General features: G+C 45.0%; 1 protein-coding gene across 17 annotated transcripts in view; it reads right to left on the bottom strand.

Annotated features, from left to right (window-relative positions):
• Positions 1-21750, bottom strand: part of MAP4 (microtubule associated protein 4) — a 120256-nt gene that overhangs the window by 83054 nt on the left and 15452 nt on the right. For 3 of the 17 annotated variants that reach the window (XM_080676118.1, XM_080676136.1, XM_080676124.1), the window contains exon 1: positions 1491-1528. The exons of 2 other annotated variants lie outside the window; for them this stretch is intronic. In XM_080676118.1, the coding sequence (XP_080532244.1) occupies positions 1491-1507 (17 nt within the window). In that variant the 5' untranslated portion in view covers positions 1508-1528. Of the gene's footprint in view, positions 1-1275; positions 1402-1490; positions 1535-11271; positions 11407-11589; positions 11731-21750 lie in introns of those variants that run through there. 12 more of the 17 variants (XM_080676119.1, XM_080676121.1, XM_080676122.1 and 9 more) reach the window with 9 other exon arrangements.

Below are 21750 nucleotides of genomic sequence, written 5' to 3'. Positions count from 1 at the left end.
CACTGCTCCTCATTCTGACGGCGTGTCTGAAGTGAAACGCTCTGGCATTCTAGAGGGTTCGAAAACGGGTAAAGCAAGGCAATAGAAAGGGACGTGTCACCATGATGCGGCACAGGAGGGAATTTTGCATGAAGCCACCATCCAAGCTGCCACCTAGCACACGTGTGGGAGTCTGCGGCCTCTCACCGGGAAACCAGCCAGGCCCAGGAGCTGCGAGGACCACCTCTGACCCGGCACCACGGGGAGGGACAGCCTGCATCGTGAGGACTCCCATTCTCCCCGAGGCTTTCTCAGGTGGCCCAGCAAGCTTCCCGTTACTAATGGGGACGTCACTCCTCAGATCTGTGGTGATGAATTCCTTCAGACATCTAGGGCATATCAATCCCTTCAGACATCTAGGGCATATCAATCCCTTCAGACATCTAGGGCATATCAAGCTGACCCTTGTTTGCTGGCAGCTGTGTTCTGTTTTTAATTTAATTAACTGGAAAACCTTGATTTATACTTTCAATCAAAACTATGTATTTTTTTTAAAAAATATATTTTATTGATTTTTACAGAGAGAAAGGGAGAGGGACAGAGAGTTAGAAACATCGATGAGAGAGAAACATCGATCAGCTGCCTCCTGCACACCTCCCACTGGGGATGTGCCCACAACCAAGGTCCATGCCCTTGACCAGAATCGAACCCGGGATTCCGCAGGCCACAGGCCGACCCTCTATCCACTGAGCCAAACTGGCCAGGGCCCAAACTACATTTTATTCTAAGTAAAACCACATCTTCATGAAAGACCTCTAGGGGACTCGGCTACCATCTCCTGCCCCTCAGAGGCACATATATCCCCCAGGCTAATCTGAACTTCTCCTGCTCATCCTCAGACCCAGACTGGCAAATGGCAACAGACAGTTCAGCAACACCTTGACTGCCCTGAGCAATTAACCCCAAACTCCAGGAGAACATAGTAACGGTCTACCCCCAGGTGCCTCCCCGTACACGACAAGGACAAGCTGTGTTGTTACCAACGAACGGGGTTCCCAGGCTCGGCAGGGTTCCCGTCGGTCCTGTGCTCTCAGCAACAGGAGAGCCCTCCTCCCTGGAAGAGCGGAGGCCGTCGCCCAGCTGAGACGTTTTCTTTCCAGGTAGTCCCCCAACAAAGAGCTCCTTTCCAACCGCTGTTTGAGGGGGCCCTGTCCTCTGAACACAAACACTGCACCCACAGGCACACACGTCCTGACGCCACACCACCTGCAGCACGAGACGCGAAGCCTCGCTTACCTGCTCCCGGGAGCTACGCGGGCAGCTGGCAGTCAGGCCTCCAGAATGCAGGGCAGACCTCTAACAAGGCGCCCGTCTGTCACATTTCTACGTGAATTTAAATCTATTTCTCCCAGAATAATCATCGCACCAGACGCCTCCCACTGTCAGCCATGTGACCCAGTCTGCTGGGCTGGCTATGTGGCCAGAACTGGAGACAATGACACAGCACTTACATGTCTGATGCAGCCATCCTGCCGGGTGACTCTCCAATTCCACCTCAGTTAAAAGAGAGAGAGGGGGGCAAAGTTTAAGAGGACTCTCAATGCCTGATGCCCCAATCTGGAAAAAGAGAAAGTGTGTTTTCTTAAACTTTACTATTCATCCCAGGTACTCTTCCTCAGTCCAAGACAAAAAAAAATCAGTTTGCTTACACCTACCCAAAACTGATTTCTACCCCTTCAGCTCTCTCCAGGCTAGCTGAAAGCCACCAGCTCCCTGCCTGCAGAGGGCAGAAAGGAGAGCAGGGGCGACCTGGCACATATGCCGGGGCTGGGCCTGGCAGCACCAGCCGAGAGGGACGAGAGCAGCAGAAACAGTGGGTGCGGCAAGACAGGCCGAGCCTTCGCATTTCATAGACTCTGCCTCCGTCTGACACATTTGCCCCATCTTTTCTTCTCCGAGGGACCAAGGCAGTTGGGAAGAGTCCTAACACCAAGAGAACATCCCAGTTGATTTAAAAGAACCCTAATGCCAATTGAAAATGGAAGAAATGCAAACTCTTTGGTACGTTATCAAAGCCACACAACCCTACAAGACCCAGTCCTGTCACCTGTCACAACCATCAATGAGGGCTCCATGTAGGGTCACCCTACACCTTAGTGGCATGAGACAACTGCCATTTTACAAGCAGGCCAGACATCACCACTTTGTAGAGGTTCGGAACGAGCCACCCTAATGTGTGCCTCTGTGGCATACGGATTGCTTTGAGCTAAAGGCACCCCGAACCTGAGGACTCAAAAGAAACGTCTGCTGCCTCCTTATCTAGAAGAAGTTAAATTAGGAACCGGGCCTGGGTAAGAGTTAAAATCAGAAATGGCCTTACCTATCTACACGGCAGGGAAAACTAAGAATTCCTCAACATGTGCTCTCTGCAGTGACCTGGGGCATCATGACCTCATCCCCCGCTCAGGGGTCCTGTGTACCCATTTTCCCTGCCCGTCTCGGCACCTCCCGGGCGTGTGGGGGCTCTGACTCTCGTGCACGCGGGGCTCCCATACACAGGTCTGTACTAAATTTGGTTGTCTTCCTCGTTCACTGTCTCACGTCCCCGTGCTGTCAGACCAGCCCCGACCTTGAGGGTGAGGAAGGCTCCCTCCCGCCCCACCATGCTGACACTGCTGGCCACGGAGCAAGCCCTCCCCACCCCCTCCTTGTCTGTCCAAGTCTCCAAATGCAGGTCCACACCCTATCACCTCCGTGATTAGCTTTCAGATCAGTTCTCCCGGTGCCCTTCAAAACCCACACTCAGCACCTGTGCTTCTTCTAGCCGGCACAGACCCACCGTGCTGCCCTCTGGACCAGCTCCACGGTTCTCAAACGGTGCCACGGAGTCACGTTTTTTTAAAGGTCTACTTGGAAATGAATCGGACGTGTCAAAACGACAAACACTCTTCAGAAGTGGAAAAAGAATAAATCGAGTCAAGACTGAAGGATCATCACTACTTACGAACATTTACCTCATTCCTTCTGCTTTCCAAACCCATGCCAGAGCCATCATGGAGAGGAAGCCAACGGGCAGTCACCACACCGCCAGCTCCACGCTGCTCATCTCGTCCCCATGAGGCCGGGCAATAAAAATAGCTCTGCTTGCAGAGAACACAGCAACATGATGCAACGTGCAGCAACAACTAGGCTTTCAGACGGCAGACTGCTGCCGCCATCGACATGAGTTAGCACCACGGTAAGGATCAGGACTTTACGTCATTCAGATGTTAAGTCTCTATAGCATCAGCTCACATCTGCCCAAGGACAACCCATTATGTAATTTCAGGGTGACTCGGTCTGGAGAAGGTGGTAACGGGAGAGAGGGAAGCGCCCTCACACCTCACTGGCTGTCAGCTTTAAAAACCGTCTCATGTAAGAAAAGCCTCTCCATCAAGCAAAGTGAGCTTCTCGCTGCAGATCAGAGCCGCAGTACGCCATGTCTGAGGGGCCCTGCGTCAGGCAGTCATGGCTGAGGGGAGGGACAGAACGTCCCAAGCTTTGCTGGGGAGGGGGCGTCTCCCTGCTGGGGCCGCAGGCAGCTAACCCGCTAGCAGGATGGGAGGGAATGACGGGGAGTGTGCACTCCACGGTGAAGGGAATCTAGACAGGGCACCAGCACCATCTACTGCAAAAGGATCCCCTGTGTCACCAAAAAGCACAGCAGACTGGAGCAGGCATATAAATCCCAAGCAAAATAGACTCTAAGCAAAAAGAAATAAAGTAACAAAAAGCTTAATTCGCTAAGGGGAGTTCTCAACATTAAATATTAAGCTTGTACAGCCCAACACCAGAGCTGTTTTAAAATGCATAAAGCTGACAGTGCGGGGAGAAACGGATGAGCCCTTTTCCGAGGGGGATACGGTAACACACCTCTCCCCGTAACTGACACATCCCGTAGACAAGAATCAGTAAGGACACGCAGCGTGAACAGCTCAGTACACAAGTTGCATCTAATAACACTGTATACGGCACAACCATCAAGGAAGAGGCCAACACAAGAGAACAGGTTCAAAACAGAGCCACAACATGCGCACACTTCACCGAGGACAGACGTGGCGCTGTGCGCGGTGCGGGGACTCTCTTTAATACATGGTGCTGTGTCAATGGGAGATCCAGTTACTGGGGGAATGTCTTTTGAGTTCTGCCTCACACTGTATACAAAGATCAGTTCCGGTGAATGGCAGTCCCAAACATCTATATATATAAAGGTCTAATATGGTAAGGGTCCCTCCAACCGTCCAACCGGTCACGATGACACACTGACCACCAGGGGGCAGACACTCAACGCAAAAGCAGTCATGACGCGCACTGGCCATTTACAGAGAAACAGCGCCGCAGATCTGGCACTGGCAAAGCAACACTCGGCTTCCCCCAAGTGGGACACAGGCCCCACCACCAGCCCTGAGCGACAGCCCACCAAATCGCAGCCAACAATGCCGAGCCCCCATGGTGCAAAATGTGGCCCACAGCCCAGACCAGCCTGCAAATGGTCGCTATGGGCACCAGGTAATGACGTCACGTAGCAAAGCCCGGCTTCCTCTCCCTAGCGACTAGCCTCCTTGGAGTTTCTTCAGCCCAGGAACACGACTTGCTTTACAGCCAGGTGCAAACATTTTACACTTTAACCAAATGTCTGTGAAGCGTTTTCCCTGCCTCGTCTCATTTGATCCTCACAGAAGTCCTGGAGTAGGTAGATAGGAGACTCAGTAGAATCCTATTTTCTTTTCATTAGCCAGAAAACAGAGATTTAGAAAGCTTAAAAACTTGACCCGACTGAAAAGAAGTAAGAAATGATGGACCTTGAAAATGACTTCAGGTTTTCTCACTGCACTGAATATAGTCAGACACTGATACAGTTAAATATTTTACCCTTTGTTCTCCCTGTGTGATCCACAATAATAATCTGCTTCATGTTGATATTTATTGCTGTGTTGCTGACAATTACCTGAAAGAGGAGTTGGGGTGCTTCACTGGGCTGGAAAAAGTTTAGCTACGTCAGAAAGCAGGTCTAATTAAGCAAGTTTATTCTATATCTGTAAAAGGCTAAGTTGACTCGCACATGCGCGATACACACAAAGCTCTCGCTGGCACCAATCGCACCCGTGTGTTTCGGGCTGTCATTGTCAATCGTAAATTTGGTTGACACTTCTATTATAGAGAAAGGGCAAATAGCAATATTAAAATATTTCTTCTAATTAATTTCCTTTCCTTGTGCACGAATCCATGCACCAGGCCACTAGTAAAAGATAAAACAATAAAGCTTTTAGAAGGTAATCTGCAGAATATCTTTATGATCATGGGGTAAGCAAGGATTTCTTAAATAGGTCACACAAATCACTAACCATAAAAAGCTAAAAATGGTAAACTGGACTACATTAAAGGTAGAATTTAAGTCCATTCAAATATACCATTAAGAGGACGAAAAGCAAGCCAAAGGTGTCAGAAAGGATGAACAGCAATGGTACTTCTCATGCATTGCTATGAATTGATTATCATTTTAGACAACAGTATGTCATTATTTATAAGGCAGAATTTCTACATTTCCTTCCCAGGCTTTCTGTTTCTAGATATGTATCTTAGATAAACTCCTGCATCCATGTACAAAAATGTCAGAGTAGCGTTATTCGTAACAAGAATCTAAAAACAACCCAAATGTATATCAATAGAGAATAGATTAAAATTTATATTAATGTAAAAAAATTTATATTAATGTAATAAAATCAATACAGCATTGAAAATGAATTAACTACAGATATACCCCTCAACATGGTGCTACATGGTGTTAAAGGAGTCATGTATTTATATTCAAACTATTAAACACAAGGAAGGGCACCAAATTCAGGGTAGTGACACACTCTGGGGGGAAATTTCAATAGGAAAGGGATAAACAAGGAGCTTAGGAAAGTCCAATTTTGTAAACTGGGTTGTAAATTCATGAAAATTTATCTTTTTATTACTCTTTAAGTTTTGCATATATATTTTATATAAAAAAGATATATATGATGCCGGGCCAGCATGGCTCAGTGGTTGAATGTTGACCCACGAACCAAAAGATCACGGTTCAACTCCCAATCAAGGCACATGCCACGTTGCAAGCTAGATCCCCGGTAGGAGGCGTGCAGGAGGCAGCTGACCAGTGATTCTCTCATCATTAATGTTTCTGTCCCTCTCTCCCTCTTTCTTCCTCTCTCTGAAATCAATAAGAACATTTTTTTAAAGGTACATATGACATCACAGCAGAAAGGAGAGGTTGCGTGCACAAGGACAGTGGAGGGAGCTAAGAGACAAGGACAGGAAGTGGAAAAGGAAAAACAAAAAGAAAGTTCCCCAAGTGGTACCTGTTATGAAAAACAGGTTGTCTTCTGATTTTTAATAGCAACACGAAATGCTAGGAAGCAATGGAGTGATGCCTTTTAAAACTGAAAGTTTAGCCCAGCCAGCGTGGCTCAGTGGTTGGGCACTGACCTATGAACCAGGAGGTCATGGTTCCATTCCCAGTCAGGCTATATGCCCGGGGTGTGGGCTCATCCCCAGTGGGGGGCATGCAGGAGGCAAATGATCAGTGATTCTCATCATCAATGTTTCTATCTCTCCCTCTCCCTTCCTCTCTGAAATCAATAAAAATGTATTTAAAAAAAATAAAAATAATACAAATTTTAAACTAGAGTCTTATCTCAGCCCATTTATCAAGTGAAGCCCAAGTTGCAAATTCAAACATGCAATAAATCCAAAACGTTTCTTTTCCAGAAACGCTTTCTGAAAATGAACTTTCAGCACAAATTCCAGTAAAACAACAAATGAATACAGAATCACAGGAAAGCCACAGTATTGAAGTAATGGCACCATCTATATATAGAAAAGGCTAAGCGACCGACCAGCCGGTAGGTATGATGTGCACTTACCACCAGGGGGCAGGCCTCAACGCAGGAGCTGCCAAGCTGCCATGGTTTGGCAGCGGCAATTCTCAGGTGACGCACCCTGGAACCAGAGAGGAGGGAGCTCTCGCACTCCAGGACCCCTTGGGGGATGTCGGAGAGCCGGTTTCGGCCCCCTGCCAGAAGGACCCCACTCACTCCGCAGACGCCCTTCGAGCCACGGCACCACCCCAGGTGTGGCTGGCCAGGAAGGGGCCACGGGAGGTTGGCTCCAGGGCGTGTCCGGCCCATCTCGCCCAGTCCTCCCCACCGGCTGGCCACCTCCTAATTAATTTCCTTTCAATGTGCACCAATCTATGCACCGGGTCACTAGTTAGGATGATGGCAATGCATTGGGTCTAGAAACAACTATCTAAATTTTGTTGTTGTTGTTATTCCTCACCCTAGAATATTTATTTCCATTGACTTTTTAAAAATTTATTTTATGGATTTCAGAGAAGAAAAAAGAGGGAGAGAGAGAGAGAAACAATGATGAGAGAGAATCATAGATTGCCTGCCTCCTGCACACCCCCTACTTGGAATCAAGCCCACAACCCAGGCATATGCCCTGACCAGGAATTGAACTGTGACCTCCTGGTTCATGGGTTGATGCTCAACCCCTAATCTACAACCAGCCGGACTCCATTAACTTAGAGAGAGAATGGAATGGAGAGGGAGAGACAGAGAGAGAGAAACATCTATATGAGAGAGAGACATAACCACTGAGAAACTGGCTGAGGATCAACTGTCCAAAATTAGCCTTTCCACAAGCAGTATAATTTTCAAAAGCTGGAAGCCCTTACCTATGTGTACAGATGCCATACATTTTTCTAGCAACAAGAACAAAAGACAAGTAAAAATTGGGGAGAGGGAGGTTACTGGAGGGGAACTCAGCAAGAACGTTTGATTCAAATACTACAATGCAACCTGTACTATGGCATTATTTTGAGCTCATTATATCTTTTAAGAAAAGAATGCATTTAATACTTAGAACATTCTCATCAGATTTACTAACACCAGATAGACTCATGAAGAATTACATTTGGTACTTAGGTGTAAAAGGGTGTATATGGCCATAACCAGTGTGGCTCAGTGGATAGAGTGTCGGCCTGCGGACTGAAAGGTCCTGGGTTCGATTCCGGTCAAGGGCATGTATGTATGTACCTTGGTTGCGGGCACATCCCCAGTGGGAGGTGTGCAGGAGGCAGATGATCGATGTTTCTCTCTCATCGATGTTTCTAACTCTCTTTCCCTCTCCCTTCCTCTCTATAAAAAATCAATAAAATATATTAAAAAAATAAAAACAAAAGGGTGTATATGTACTGTATCACAGAAAAAGGGAGGTGGGGGCTAATTCTAAAACAGCAGCTTTTGAAATCAAAGCCAAAGGCTTTTGCTGACTCTCCAAGTCTAATCCTCAGTGGGCAGAAAGCGGAGGGAATGTTGCCTCCTCACTGGAATGTGCCTTCTCTATCGGTTGCAAGTCTGCATGTGCTGACCTTTAAGAGAGTATGAAGGTTGTCTGTTCTGCCTTCTGCTAGTGGGCTGACAGACTTAACATGGGTAGACAACGACTTGGTGGCTCTGATATCGGCTTTGTTCAATATCCTATGCTATTTCTTGAACGAGCACTGGAAGATTTTTGGCATAAATGCATTTTTAATCCTTCAAAAATAAGCAAGGCATGATAAAATAAAATAGTTTAAACCACAAATGAAATCACAAAAGAAAATAACATGATATGACCACTGGGGGAGGAAACTCCTAAATACAGCAAGCACCGAAGAGTTTACAAACTGAAATTACAAAGACTCCAAACTAAATTTCTTCCAAGAAACTCTGGAGTACGTTCTAAGTAATCGAAGCTACAACCCTATCACGATCAGGAGAAAGATTTTGGTGGTGAGTCTAGAATCGAGGAACGTGCCAACCGCACGGAGTGTGGCAGCCTGTGCTCAGGGCCAGTCCCGTCCTTCTCTGGGAGCGCACACCTAGGGGGGCCCCCCCCGTAGGGCCCCCCCCCCCCCCCGTAGCCCCCCGCCGCCCTGACAGTGATAAGCGGAGCCATCTGACTGGGCTTTGTCAGTGGAATGCAAGATGCAGTCCCGTGCTTCACCCCAACACGAAAGAAGCTCGTCCTTGCTGGTGCTCTCTGCTCTCAACCAAGTAAACAGCAAGGGTCCAGTGGAAGCTCCCAGACACCAGATGGAAGGAACCGGAATTCTTCCATCATCTCAGGAAGCAAGACATAAACCTTTGCGACCACGGCTGTGGGTTCAATCCCCCATCAGGGCGAATACAAAAATCAACAATGAACTCATAAATAAGTGAAACAGCAAATGGATGTTTCTCTCTCTCTCTCCTTTCCTCTACCTCTAAAATCAAAAAATTTTAAAAAGAAATAAGCCCTAATTGTGTGAAGCCATTAAAATGTTAGATAAGCTACAGCAGATAGCATTAATTACCCAATTAATACGACGATCTTACATATCTAACTTCCTCATTTTACAAATTAAAACAAACGACTGATAAAGAGACTTTCCAAAAATTACTCTAACAGAAGAACCAGGTTCGTCTTTTGTTATAAGACCACAAAAAAGGCAGTAGTCAGTTTCCCGTACAACATGAGGGACCTTAAATTTCTACAGAAATGCTTGTGAAAATCTTACAGACATCCATCCCAATTACTATGACAGACACTGGTTCTCTCATTTGGACATGTATCAGTAAAATGTGGCTGAAATTATTAGAGATTTCATATATCACAACAGACTAATACATTACATAAAACCTTATATAATCTGTTACTCTATTACCCTCATTTTCTACGGAGTATATTTAAAGTATTATATACTACGTAAGTATATCACGTGGAAGTGGTATTTGTGATCATTTCTGAATACATAGCTTCTGATTATACCTTTTTTCTATAAGAGAAGAAGAAGAAAATCCCAAGTTTTTCACAATTACTCAGATTTCAAGTAATTCATCATTGGCAGGCCATCTGGCTTCTCTTTACTCTGTCACAGCTGGATATAAGACCTTGGATATAAGATCTTGGGCAAGTCACCTCGCTTAATTTGTATAAAGAGAATTATCCACAGTCTTTTTTAGGCGTATCATTTTATTTATTTTTATTTTTTTAATATATTTTTATTAATTTCAGAGGGGAAGGGAGAGGGAGACAGAAACATCAATGATGAGAGAGAATCCTTGATTAGCTGCCTTCTGCACGCCCCCTAGGGGGATGGATCCCACAACCCAGGCACCGACTCGGAATCGAACTCGGAGCCTTTAGTCCGCAGGCTGATGCTCTATTCCCTGAGCCAAACCAGCTTAGGGCTAAGCCTATCATTTTGACTATGATTTGACTGTTCAGGTCAACAAAATGTACTGAATACTTAATTATTAGGTGGAACCATAAAAATTACTGATATTTGCCTCTGCTGACCTATAAAAACTGCATCTTTGTAAGAATTGCCTTAACACTAAATGCCACACACTACGTTTTTGAAAGTACGAATTTTATTAGGCACAGACACACTCACACACCTTTTAGAAAAACCAGTATGCTGATTTAGGAGCACCTAAACTGATGTCATTAGAAGCGGAGAGCAAATTCTACCATCTGAAGAGAGAAACCTTTTATATAACTTGTACGTATTCTCTTCTCCTGAGCATTTATAACTATGTCTATTTATAAAAAACTACACAACGTCAGCTGATATATTGGACCATAATACCAAATTCAAATGTTTTGTCCAAGATTCCTGCAGTTACTGTGTAAAACATAAAACCTACCTGTCCAGTATCCCATCAGTTTAGACTCCTATATAAAGATTTAGGATTAAATTTCTGTCAGACTCACAGAGGATTGAATTCCTTGTAAATAGCTAGTCATTCCCATAAAAGACTAAATTATGAAAGCTCATATTACATCCCAGTAAGTTCAAAGGTTTCTCTGAAAACTCTGTCCATCCATACAGAACAGGAATTAGACTGTTCCCGGGACAGAGGTATGTTCCTGACCCAATCATTTTACATCAAGACACTTTATTCCAAGGACAACCCCCGAATCAAATGGACATACTACTTTTATTGTTTAAAGTATTATGAATAGTAGTACCTATGTCTCCTTTCAAAGGGACATATTTTTACAAGCATGTGACGGCTGACCTCAATATGTAAAGTAAATATCATTAGCTTGTATTCTTAGAGGACATGAAAACTTACTTCCATTGCCTTTACTCTTTTCTAAAAGAATTTGTTTTCCTATGAAACCACATTCTTGGTTAAAAAAAAGTCTGAGTCAGAGAAGGTAACAGTCTTTTCTTACCTCTGTAGCCTAACTTCCAAAATGCAGTTTTTCAGATTTGCAGTTAGAGTAATTCACAGACGTCATCCTGTGATCTTAGGACGTTCATTTAAGCAACGAACACCAAATATCATTACTCCCCTACACAGCTGCCACCAATCCATCAGCCTAAATAAAACGGAACAAATCAAACTAAAAGTGATATGTTCTCCATAACTAAGAAGATAATGTCCACTGTCAGCTTTACTATTTCCACTCATCACATCTACGCCCCACACCCCCACCTATCAACACACCCATCAATACAGCTTTCGCCGCATTAGTCAATTTACCATTTACCTGAAGAAACAGAAACAGAAAATGCATCATCCGTTAATAGGGCACATCTGCCCCATTCTGACTGAGGCAGCAGCCTGCCGAGAGGGGAGGAGAGCGAGAACCCTCCGCAGCCTACAGCAAGCTGCTCCCGGAGAAAGCACGGCTCCCCGTGACTGAAGGCTGGGACTGCTCAAACGTCCTCACATCCCGAGTCACGGCTGCTCACTGCCTCACAGCTCGAGCGAAGACGTGCATAAAGCATCTAACCGCAGTAAGTCAGACAGAAAAGGACAAGAAGCAAAGGGTTGCCCTCATGTGTGAGATAAAGTCAGAAAGCAACAAAAAAACAAACAAACAAAACGCAGGCACAAAGGTGTGGTGGTTATGGGGGGGGGGGGGGGCTGAAGAGGGCCACGGGCGTCAAACATATGATGCGGAAGGAGACAACTTGGGCGCACACACACAATATACAGATGATGTATTCATGGAATTGTACACTTAAAACGTACATCCTCTCATTAACCAATTCACCCAGAAAATTTATTAAAATGGAAAAAGTACGTGCATAAAAACTAAAATAATGAAGAGTAAGGGGGCGCCTGGAGTTACCTAGTTTCCTCTCCTATTTTACAACTAGTAAAGTAAGATACAAAAGAGTTCCCCCTTGCCCAAAGGCACCCAGCCAGTGAGTGGCAAAGCTACCATCGGCACCAAGGTCTTCCACATGCCACCCGCCCAGAGCTCCTCCGGCGGAGTGCCGGCCCACCTGCACACGGGGAAAGCCAGGACCAAACAGGCCCGCAGTGCAGCGGCCCACACGGTGTTTTGGAAAAACTGTGCCACCATCTCAAAAACCGGGCATTTTTGCATGAAAATACAGATTGGCAGCTTCTTTCAAAAAAAGATGGGACAACCAGCATGCATTGCCACTGAGCAACAATAAACGGGAGCTGAGAAGGAACTGCCTCAGGTGCGCACCCGCTCAGGGTAGTGGCACAATCTTATTCCAAGCCCGCTTCTCTCCCACTTCAGCTGTAAGGGGACGTAGGAGTTTAGTAAGAGATTCCTGCACGAGAGCTATTTAATCATAAACAGTTCTTACGGGAGTAGACTTTGGCTAGGGTTTAGTGGCTGGGTTTAACTAAGCACAAAGTGGATATACAGGAAAGATGGGAGAAAGAGAAACAACTTTAAAAAGCCACCTACACCCTAGCTGATTTGGCTCAGTGGATAGAGCGTCGGCCTGCGGACTCAAAGGTCCCAGGTTCGATTCCGGTCAAGGGCACGTACCTTGGTTGCGGGCACATACCCAGTTGGGGGTGTGCAGGAGGCAGCTGATTGATGTTTCTCCCTCATCGATGTTTCTAACTATTATCCCTCTCCCTTCCTCTCTGTAAATAATTAATTAAATATATTTTTAAACAATAAATTTTTAAATTAAAAATTTTAAATAAAAAATAAAATAAAAAGCCACCTACTATTCAGTGGTAATTCCTTTAGAGCATAATCAGAACTTGGCCCACACATCCAAAAGGTCTTCCTTTCCTAGGAAGCAACAGCCGCTGTCCTTTTCCAAGAGCTTTAGTCAAGGACCTGAAGAACTGTCCCGACCCCCCCCCCCCCCCCCCCGCTTTAAGGAAAAGGCAAGAACGCATGCTCATACTTCCCAACTGAGGAACCTCAATGGTTAAAGTCCTGTATGTTACAGCTACAGACCACTAGTGCAATGCCACTTTTAAAGTATTTTTAAGACTTAGTACTACTATACTGCAATGGAACCATAGTGAAAGTAGGCACAAAAGAGAAAAGACTGGGAGAAAAATGTCTAAATTAGGAACAAACCTAATTTTCCCCATAAATGTGGCATTTCCATTCCTTGCAAATAGTTTAATTAAAATCGTTAAGGGACACTCCAGTGAGCAATGAGCACCCCAGTGCTCAGGTCTCAGTTTCCAATACCATCCTCTGGTGAAGGAGCCAGTTCCTCGGGGCAGGAACTAAATCTAGGACTGGGGCAGCAAATACACAAGCAGAGCCTGAAGCATCTTGTCACGTAAGAAAGCTAGGAGATTACTTTAAAAAATTAAAGGGGCATGCGCAAAGAACACAGGAGCCAACTGAAAGAGCTTCCAATGACCAAAGCTGGAACATAAGCAGCAAACGCTGGCATTGGAGTGTAACCAAAAATGTACAATTAGCCGGCCAGCATGGCTCCGTGGTCGAGCGTCCACCTATGAACCAGGAGGTCACAGTTCGATTCCCAGTCAGGACACAGGCCTGGGTTGCGGGCTCGATCCGCAGTGTGGGGCATGCAGGAGGCAGCTGATCGATGATTCTCTCTCATCATGGATGTTTCTTTCTCTCCCTCTCCCTTCCTCTCTCTCTAAAAGTCAATAAAAACGTAATATATATATATATATATATATATATACACACAATTAACACTGATGAACCCACACTGATATGACTGAATCAATATATCTTCCATGAAGAAAGACTCCAGAGTGGCATGGACCCACCCTCCCGGGGGGACACCCACCAAGCCCGAGTCCTTAGTGTGAGCGGCACACAGTGACCTCCTTCCGAAGAGGACAGGAAGGGAAGGAAGGACAAGGAGAAATCTGACAAGCACTACCTAAGCCAGGTGATCAAGACTGGCATGTAACGAGGTCATGCTGACAGGATGTACCCTGACATGACATGATGGAATGGCATTTACCTCTGTAATCTTCCTCTCCAAACCAGAACCACAGCCCTGGCTGGTGTGGCTCAGGCGGTTGGAGTACTGTCCAGTAAACCAGAGATGGCAGGTTCCATTCCTGGTCAGGGCACATACCTGGATTGCGAGTTCGATCCCTGGTCTGGATGCGTGCAGGAGGCATCGGATCAATGTCTCTCTCTCGCTCACTCTCTCACTCCTTCCCTCCTTCCTTCCCTCTCTCCCTCCAAAAGAAACCCTAATAATAATGATGATGATAATAATAAATCAAATCTGACCCTGACTGGGTAGCTCAGTTGGTTAGAGCCGTGGTCAGCAAACTGCGGCTCGCGAGCCACATACGGCTCTTTGGCCCCTTGAGTGTGGCTCTTCCACAAAATACCACAGCCTGGGCGAGTCTATTTTGAAGAAGTGGCGTTAGAAGAAGTTTAAGTTTAAAAAACTTGGCTCTCAAAAGAAATTTCAATCGTTGTACTGTTGATATTTGGCTCTGTTGACTAATGAGTTTGCCGACCACTGGGTTAGAGCATCATTCCAATAAGCCAAGGTTGTGGGTTCAATCCCCGGTCAGGGCACATACAAGAATCAACCAATGAATGAATCAACCAATGAATGCATAAATAAGTGGAACAACAAATTGATGTTATCTCTCTCTTTCTCTCCTTCCCTTCCACTCTTGCCAAAAAAAAATATCTGGTGAGAATTAAAAAAAAGTGTCTTCCAAGTCTCTGATCACTGAAAACTGGCTCTCCACTAAAGCTTCAAACCTGAGGCCCTGCCACTGGTACTCTGGAAAACCAACTTAACCTTGTTGATTCACAGACCATCGCTAACAAGGACTTATTCATTTTCAGAGAAACAAAACAACTTAGCAATGTGTATCTAATACTTCCAGCTGAATCACAAGACTTTAAAAAGGGCAACTGAATCCAACCTCCTTATTTTATAAGTGAGAAAAGGGCCAAGGGCATTAACAAAGGTATTTGTTCAAGGTCATCCTTGAGTCTCAACTGGAACCAGGATTTCCTCTCAGTCCTACATTCATTCCACAGCAGGAAGCAAGTGAGAGATAAGGGGATTACAATCCCGACCATTTTCTGTACGAGGTTAGAATGCTTTCACTTTCTCCAGGGTCCACAGGTAAGGCAGCCCTGTCCACCTATCAGAAATAGTACCAAATAGCTATCCTTTTTCTAAATGTCATGCCTATGTGTTACAGATTTTTGTCTCGTATTTACCTCTCAATTCTTGCATTGTGCCACTAGTCAATATCCCCGATGTGAAGGTGAAGCCTTGGTTAACGTTCCTAAGTGTACAATTTAATTTGGTACAGAAAAGTGAGTAATCCATTTTTCTCCCCGTTGGCCTTAACACTTTTTTTAATTGAAGTAAAATGTACAGAACAAACCACCACTTTAAAGTGTACAATTCCATGGCATCCACCTCTCTCGTTTCAAAATGTCTTTTTCATTTTTAATTAGAGATGCACTAATCCCAACGTAGAAGAGTTACTCTGTTTTCAATTAATTCATCGCCTCTCAAGGAAGGCCTGAGCCCAGGTTCCAACCCTAAGTGTATCCTGAACCCCTTTATCACCCTAATCTCTTCTGCACGTGGCCAGCCAGAGTGCCCGGGACTGTGCCAAGCGCCTTCACCTTCCCTATCAGTGTATTCTGTCACACAGAAACCCACACGCCTGCCCTGCGCAACCACAAAGTCAGGGTATTGTGTGGTTGGCCTACCCAGCAGGCTTTGTTTCAACAAATACTTTGACATTACAACTACTTAGGAAGGAATGACCTCATCCCACTGACCTAACAGCAAACTTTATCAAAAAGCTTTTTGTTACAAGCTGTGATAACCCAGGAAACAAGATCTATTTTCACTATCTGGGCAACAGAAAGAATCATGGGGGGAAAACAGCTCATACTGACCATTTCTGAAAATCACTTATTCTACAGAATGTTCCCCTTTCTTCGCTATCTCACTACAAGTGAACAAAAAAACTTTCAGAATTATTTAATGCCAGTAAAAAATAATTGTAACAATTGTTTTATTGTAAAACTTTAAGCTTCCTATTCTAGTCCCAATATTAAACCTACATTGGGTATGACTTGTAGGAAAAAACAAGGATTCCTCTCCAGCATCACTTCAACATCAACTGAGTGCTTATATTTCAGATACTCGTCACTTTACACATATTAATTTGATTAATATGTTGAATAATTCTAGCATGTAGGTATATTATTTACGTTTAAAATGAGGACACTAAGGCACTTAGTGGTTAAATAACTTGCAATTATTTTTACAGCAATAATTGCTGTATTGAAGCAGAGCTAAAATATCATTAAATACATTGGAAAGTCGGAAGCAATATAAACATTCTCTCCCGCCACCTCCACCTACAATCCGAGAGCACAACTCCCAGCCCCCAAAACAGATAAGAAGACATCGACAGCGGACAGGTAAAGGGTAGCGGGGAGAGGAAAACGAGCAGCCGGCACACGGACAAATGCGAGGACCAGCTCGCTCTGTGACAGAAGATGCTCCAGATGGGGAAGGGCTAGCACACCCAAAGATGTAGGGAAAAGCGGGTTTTCAGAAAAGCAAAATCTCAGTATTATTTCACTCTTTTCCGAGGATCTGGGAAGCATAAGCAATCTAGTCACTGGCCCAGCTGGTGTGGCTCAGTGGTTGAGTGTCGACCATGAACCAAGGGGTCACTGGTTCGATTCCCGGTCCGGGCACATGCCTGGAGTTATGGGCACGATCTGCAGGTGGCAGCTGATTGGTGATGTTTCTCTCTCGTCGATGTTTCTATCTCTCTATACCTCTCCCTTCCTCTCTCTCTAAAAATCAATTAAAAAACCATATTTTTAAAAAAGTGTTCTCTGCTGGGGGAAGAGGTATTTTGTCTGGCTCATCTAGAGTTTAGATGAAATAGCCCCAAACTGTATTCCTTTGTTCTAAATCCATCCTCACCCATTACCCTTCCCATTTAGAATAAGCCAACACGGGTTGGGGTGGGAGGAAGGAATGCAACAGGAAAGGTGGCACTCTAATCACCCAAGTCTGCCTCATTGGAAAAGCCCGCCTCTGAAGTTGAAGGTTATAACCTAGACCCTAAGGCAGGTAGCCAGCTAGCTCCCCTTACCAAACCACTAGTGACCTCACCCCCAAAAGTAACCTCTTTCAGTGTCTAGTGAAGAAGTGAAACTGTCATCCGTTAGCATTCATCACCTATGACCTTCACCACGCCCATCGTTTTATTCTTAAAGAAAGATGTGACTCACCCTACACATCTGGGTACTCGAAGCCCAGGGGTGCGCCTTCTCTCTGCTTGTCTCCAGCAGGCACACTGCCGGGCACGGGGCCAGGCCATCGCTCTGCAGAGGGCGAGCCCCCCACACTGGCCGAGCAGCTGCTCCTGCTCGGGAGGTGGTCGGTGATCCACCTCTGCTCTAAGCACTCGGGAGACACACAGCAGATGGGGAGCACTGTTAGAGTGAACCACCCTAGATTTGCATGTGTCAGAATGCATGTCAGAATCAACTGGCTGAAGGTGCCTGGTGTAAACTTTACACAAAGGATCCCCAGCAAAGATAAGGAACAAAGCTAACAATCTCTTCTGGTTTATGAACCAGCTCTCTGACATTCCAAAGGTGACTGTTGTCTTCAAGTCCCAGAAAACGAAAAGATGGCTACAAAGACCACAGGAGACAGACTCGCTTAGGGCGCTGGCCTAGAGCCTCGTTTCTGAGGACAAAGTGGAGTTTGGCTCTCTGAAATGCATCACGCTCTCCCAGATCTCACTGACCTCCCCAGCCTGGGCCCTCATTCAGTGAGGACAGGCACACAATCACAAAACACAATCTGAAAAGGAAACAAACTCTAGCACAAAGCTCTGAGGACAGTGAGGAGTGTCCCAGGAAGAGGAAAGCTGTTACAAAGCCCTAGCACCTCCCTTCATCCCCTGACCACTGCCCAGACCCCATGCCCTCAGGACTACATCAGACAGTGTAACATGAAGAGGGGGTGGGGGGAGAGATTGAGGAAACAAAGAAAAAACCCAAACAAGTGAATGAGTGGATGAGTACATCCATACCCTGAATCAGGAATAATTTATGTCAGGTCTTCCTCTTCAATCCAAAAATAATTTTTCTCACTTAATAACTAAAATGCCATTTTTTTCTTTTTTTTATTGTTTAAAGTATTACATATAGTAGTACATAGATCTCTTTTTTCCCCCACTGACCTTCCCCCAGCCTAACCTACCCCGTCGCATGCCCTCATCCCACCCCCCCAGTGCTGTGTCCATTGGTGTAAAATGCCGTTTTTCTATTCCACCTTTCCAAGGCCCCCTCCACGATCTCCTTCTCTGTGAAGCCTCATGACTTGCAGAGCTTCTAGTACGCGGCTGACGAACTACTATGACGTGCCTATTCCCCTTCGTACACTGCGAGCTCAAGAACAGGGTTTTCCGTGACCTGTGGGTGTTCACCAGCACCAAGCCCAGTTCCAGGGACATGGCAGATACAAATAATGTAAAGTAAAATGCGCCGCACATTTTTCTACTTGAGGTCTTCAGTTTTTCTCTGTGATCACAACCCCTAGGGGAAATATTCATTTTATTCACACAAATTTACTTACACACACATTCACATGTAAGTGAAATAGGAGTTTGTATGTAAAAATGTATTGGTATCTTCTGTTCCTGCTTTTTGTTTTTCTTAAGGATTGCCTGTGACCTACAACTTGAAATTTTCAATTCTAGTAGAAACCATCTCCTAAGAGAAGGAAGTACAAAAGTAAAAGCTGTTCTCAAACTTTAGTGTGAAAGTCCCCTGGGAAGATGGTTTAAAATACATTTCAGCCCTGGCAGGTGGTTCAGTTGACTGGAGTCGAACCATACACCAAAAAGGTTGTGGGTTCTACTACCAGTCAGGGAAACAACGATCCATGTTTCTCTCTCACATTGATGTCTCTCTCTCTCTCTCTCTCTCTCAAATCAATAAAAATATATCCTTGGATGAGGAATGAAATACAATACTAAGTTCTTTTCCCAGAATTTGGTTTGATAAATCCGGGTGTAGGCCCAGGAATCTGCATTTCAAAGAAGTCCAACTGGTTCTGATATAGATGCTAAAACTATCTACACAAATAAAAGAGTAAGATGCAAATTGACCGTACCTTTGTGACGCCCACCAGCCAATCAGGGGTGAGTATGCAAATTAACCCAACAAAGATAGTGGGTTAATTTGCATGCCCAGGCACCGAGCAGCCAGGGGCGGGGCGGGACGCTTGCGTCATCGCCATGGCAACGATGCAGGCGTTCTGCACCCCCCCAGCTGCTCCGGGCCTCTGGACAGCGTGGGAAGGCGGAAAGGCGGCTCCGGGCCGGAGCGAAGGCGGTGCCGGCAGCCCATTCTTGCACGAATCTTCGTGCATCGGGCCTCTAGTACTTACCATAAAGATACCTACAGTAGATGACTTAAGATTTAGTCTCAACAGTCAGGGTTTCAACTCTTCTTCTAGGAAACTACAGGTTAACCAAGTATCTGCAGAGGTTCCTGCCTTGCTAATAGGTTGGTTTTTCATCTGAAAGCCGGCTCAACAATCCTTTTATAGACTTCCTCTAATGCAATTTGGAAAACCTTGAAAATCTAACTGTTCCTCTCAACTGGCTCTTCTGGCTCTTCCCACCAAGAAAACAAAAGAATGATATGAATGAAAGGCATTTTTGTTGCAAGTCCTTTGCTTTATAACTGAAAGGGCTTTTGAAAACCAGTCACACTGACCATCCAAGTAGCACATGCAGTCACCAGTTTGGAACGCCTAAGCACAAGTGGCCTAAAAAGTGATCGCTAGTCCTGACAGGTTTGGCTCAGTGGATGGAGCGTCGGCCTGCAGACTCAAGGGTCCCGGGTTCGATTCCGGTCAAGGACATGTACCTTGGTTGCGGGCGCATCCCCAGTGGGGGGTGTGCGGGAGGCAGCTGATTGATGTTTCTCTCTCATCGATGTTTCTGACTCTCTCCCCCTCTCCCTTCCTCTCTGTGAAAAATCAATAAAATATATTTTAAAAAAAACAAAAACATGATCGCTAATAGCGCGAAGTGTGACCACAACGGCCTGAAAGCCAATGCTGGAACCAAGTCTCTGTCAGAGCACCCTGCGACACAAGCCTCCATTCCTTGTAATAACAAGCCAGTAAGAAGATCCTGGATTCAGGAAAGTTTTCAATTCAACAAACTCAATATTAAAAGAGCACAAAACACTTGCAAATTAATAATCTAAAAATGAAATTAATGCCCAGTCCCCGGTTTGATTCCTCCGTTCACATGCCAAGGCTGCGGGCTCGATCCCCAGTGGGGGCTGGGCAAGAGGCAGCCTATCGGTGATGTTCCTCTCTCTATCCTTCTCCCTGCCTCTCTCTCTCAATCAATTAAAACTTTTTAAAAAATGAAATTAAGAATGCAATTTCACTTACAAAAGAATACTTAGAAATAAATTTAACAAAAGAAGTGCAAAATTTATACCCCGGAAAAAAATTTGATTCAGGATAAAGCACAGTGGGTAAGAAAAAAACAAATTTAAAAGCAATGTGATATAATATACACCCATATAGGAAAAAGCCTTAGTGTACACACATTCAATAAAACATTGAAAATTTAAATGCAAGTACAGAAAGTACAAAACAAAGTACAAAATTATAAATTTAAGGCATGTGAAGTTGTGTTTTTAAAAATATATTTTATTGATTTTTTTACAGAGAAGCAGGGAGAGGGATAGAGAGCTAGAAACATCAATGAGGGAGAAACATCGATCAGCTGCCTCCTGCACAACTCCTACTGGGGATGTGCCCGCAACCAAGGCACATGCCCTTGACTGGAATCGAACCTGGGACCCTTCAGTCCACAGGCCGACGTTCTATCCACTGAGCCAAAGCGATTAGGGCAAGGTATGTGAAGTTTTTATTTAATGAGCTGTCTGCTCTTTTTATTTTAGGAACTATAAAAAATAAGGGCACATCTATTAGAATACCTAAAATAAAAAACAGTGACAGTATCAAATGCCAGTGAGGATGCAGAGAAATTGGATCTCTATTATACACTGGTGGGGCTGTTAATGGGCACAGCCAACTAGGAAAGAGTTTGACAGTTTCTTTAAAAAATAAACACACATGCCCAGCCGATATGGCTCAGTGGTTGAGCATCAACCTCTGAACCAGGAAGTTGAGGTTCGATTCCGGGTAGGGACACATGCACGGGTGGGGATCCTCGTGCAAGAGGCAGCCAATGAATCATTCTCTCTCATCGAGCTTTCTATCTCCCTCTCATTCTCCCTTCCTCTCTGAAATCAGTAAAAATATATTTAAAAAAATAAATAAATATACACTTATCATACGTCCCAGTATTCACTCTTAGGTATTTATCCGAAAGAAAATTAAAAAATCTATACACA

This window comes from Plecotus auritus, assembly GCF_963455305.1.
Source record: "Plecotus auritus genome assembly, chromosome: 6".
Taxonomy (NCBI): Eukaryota; Metazoa; Chordata; class Mammalia; order Chiroptera; family Vespertilionidae; genus Plecotus; species Plecotus auritus.
This window is presented reverse-complemented; position numbering and strand designations above follow the sequence as displayed.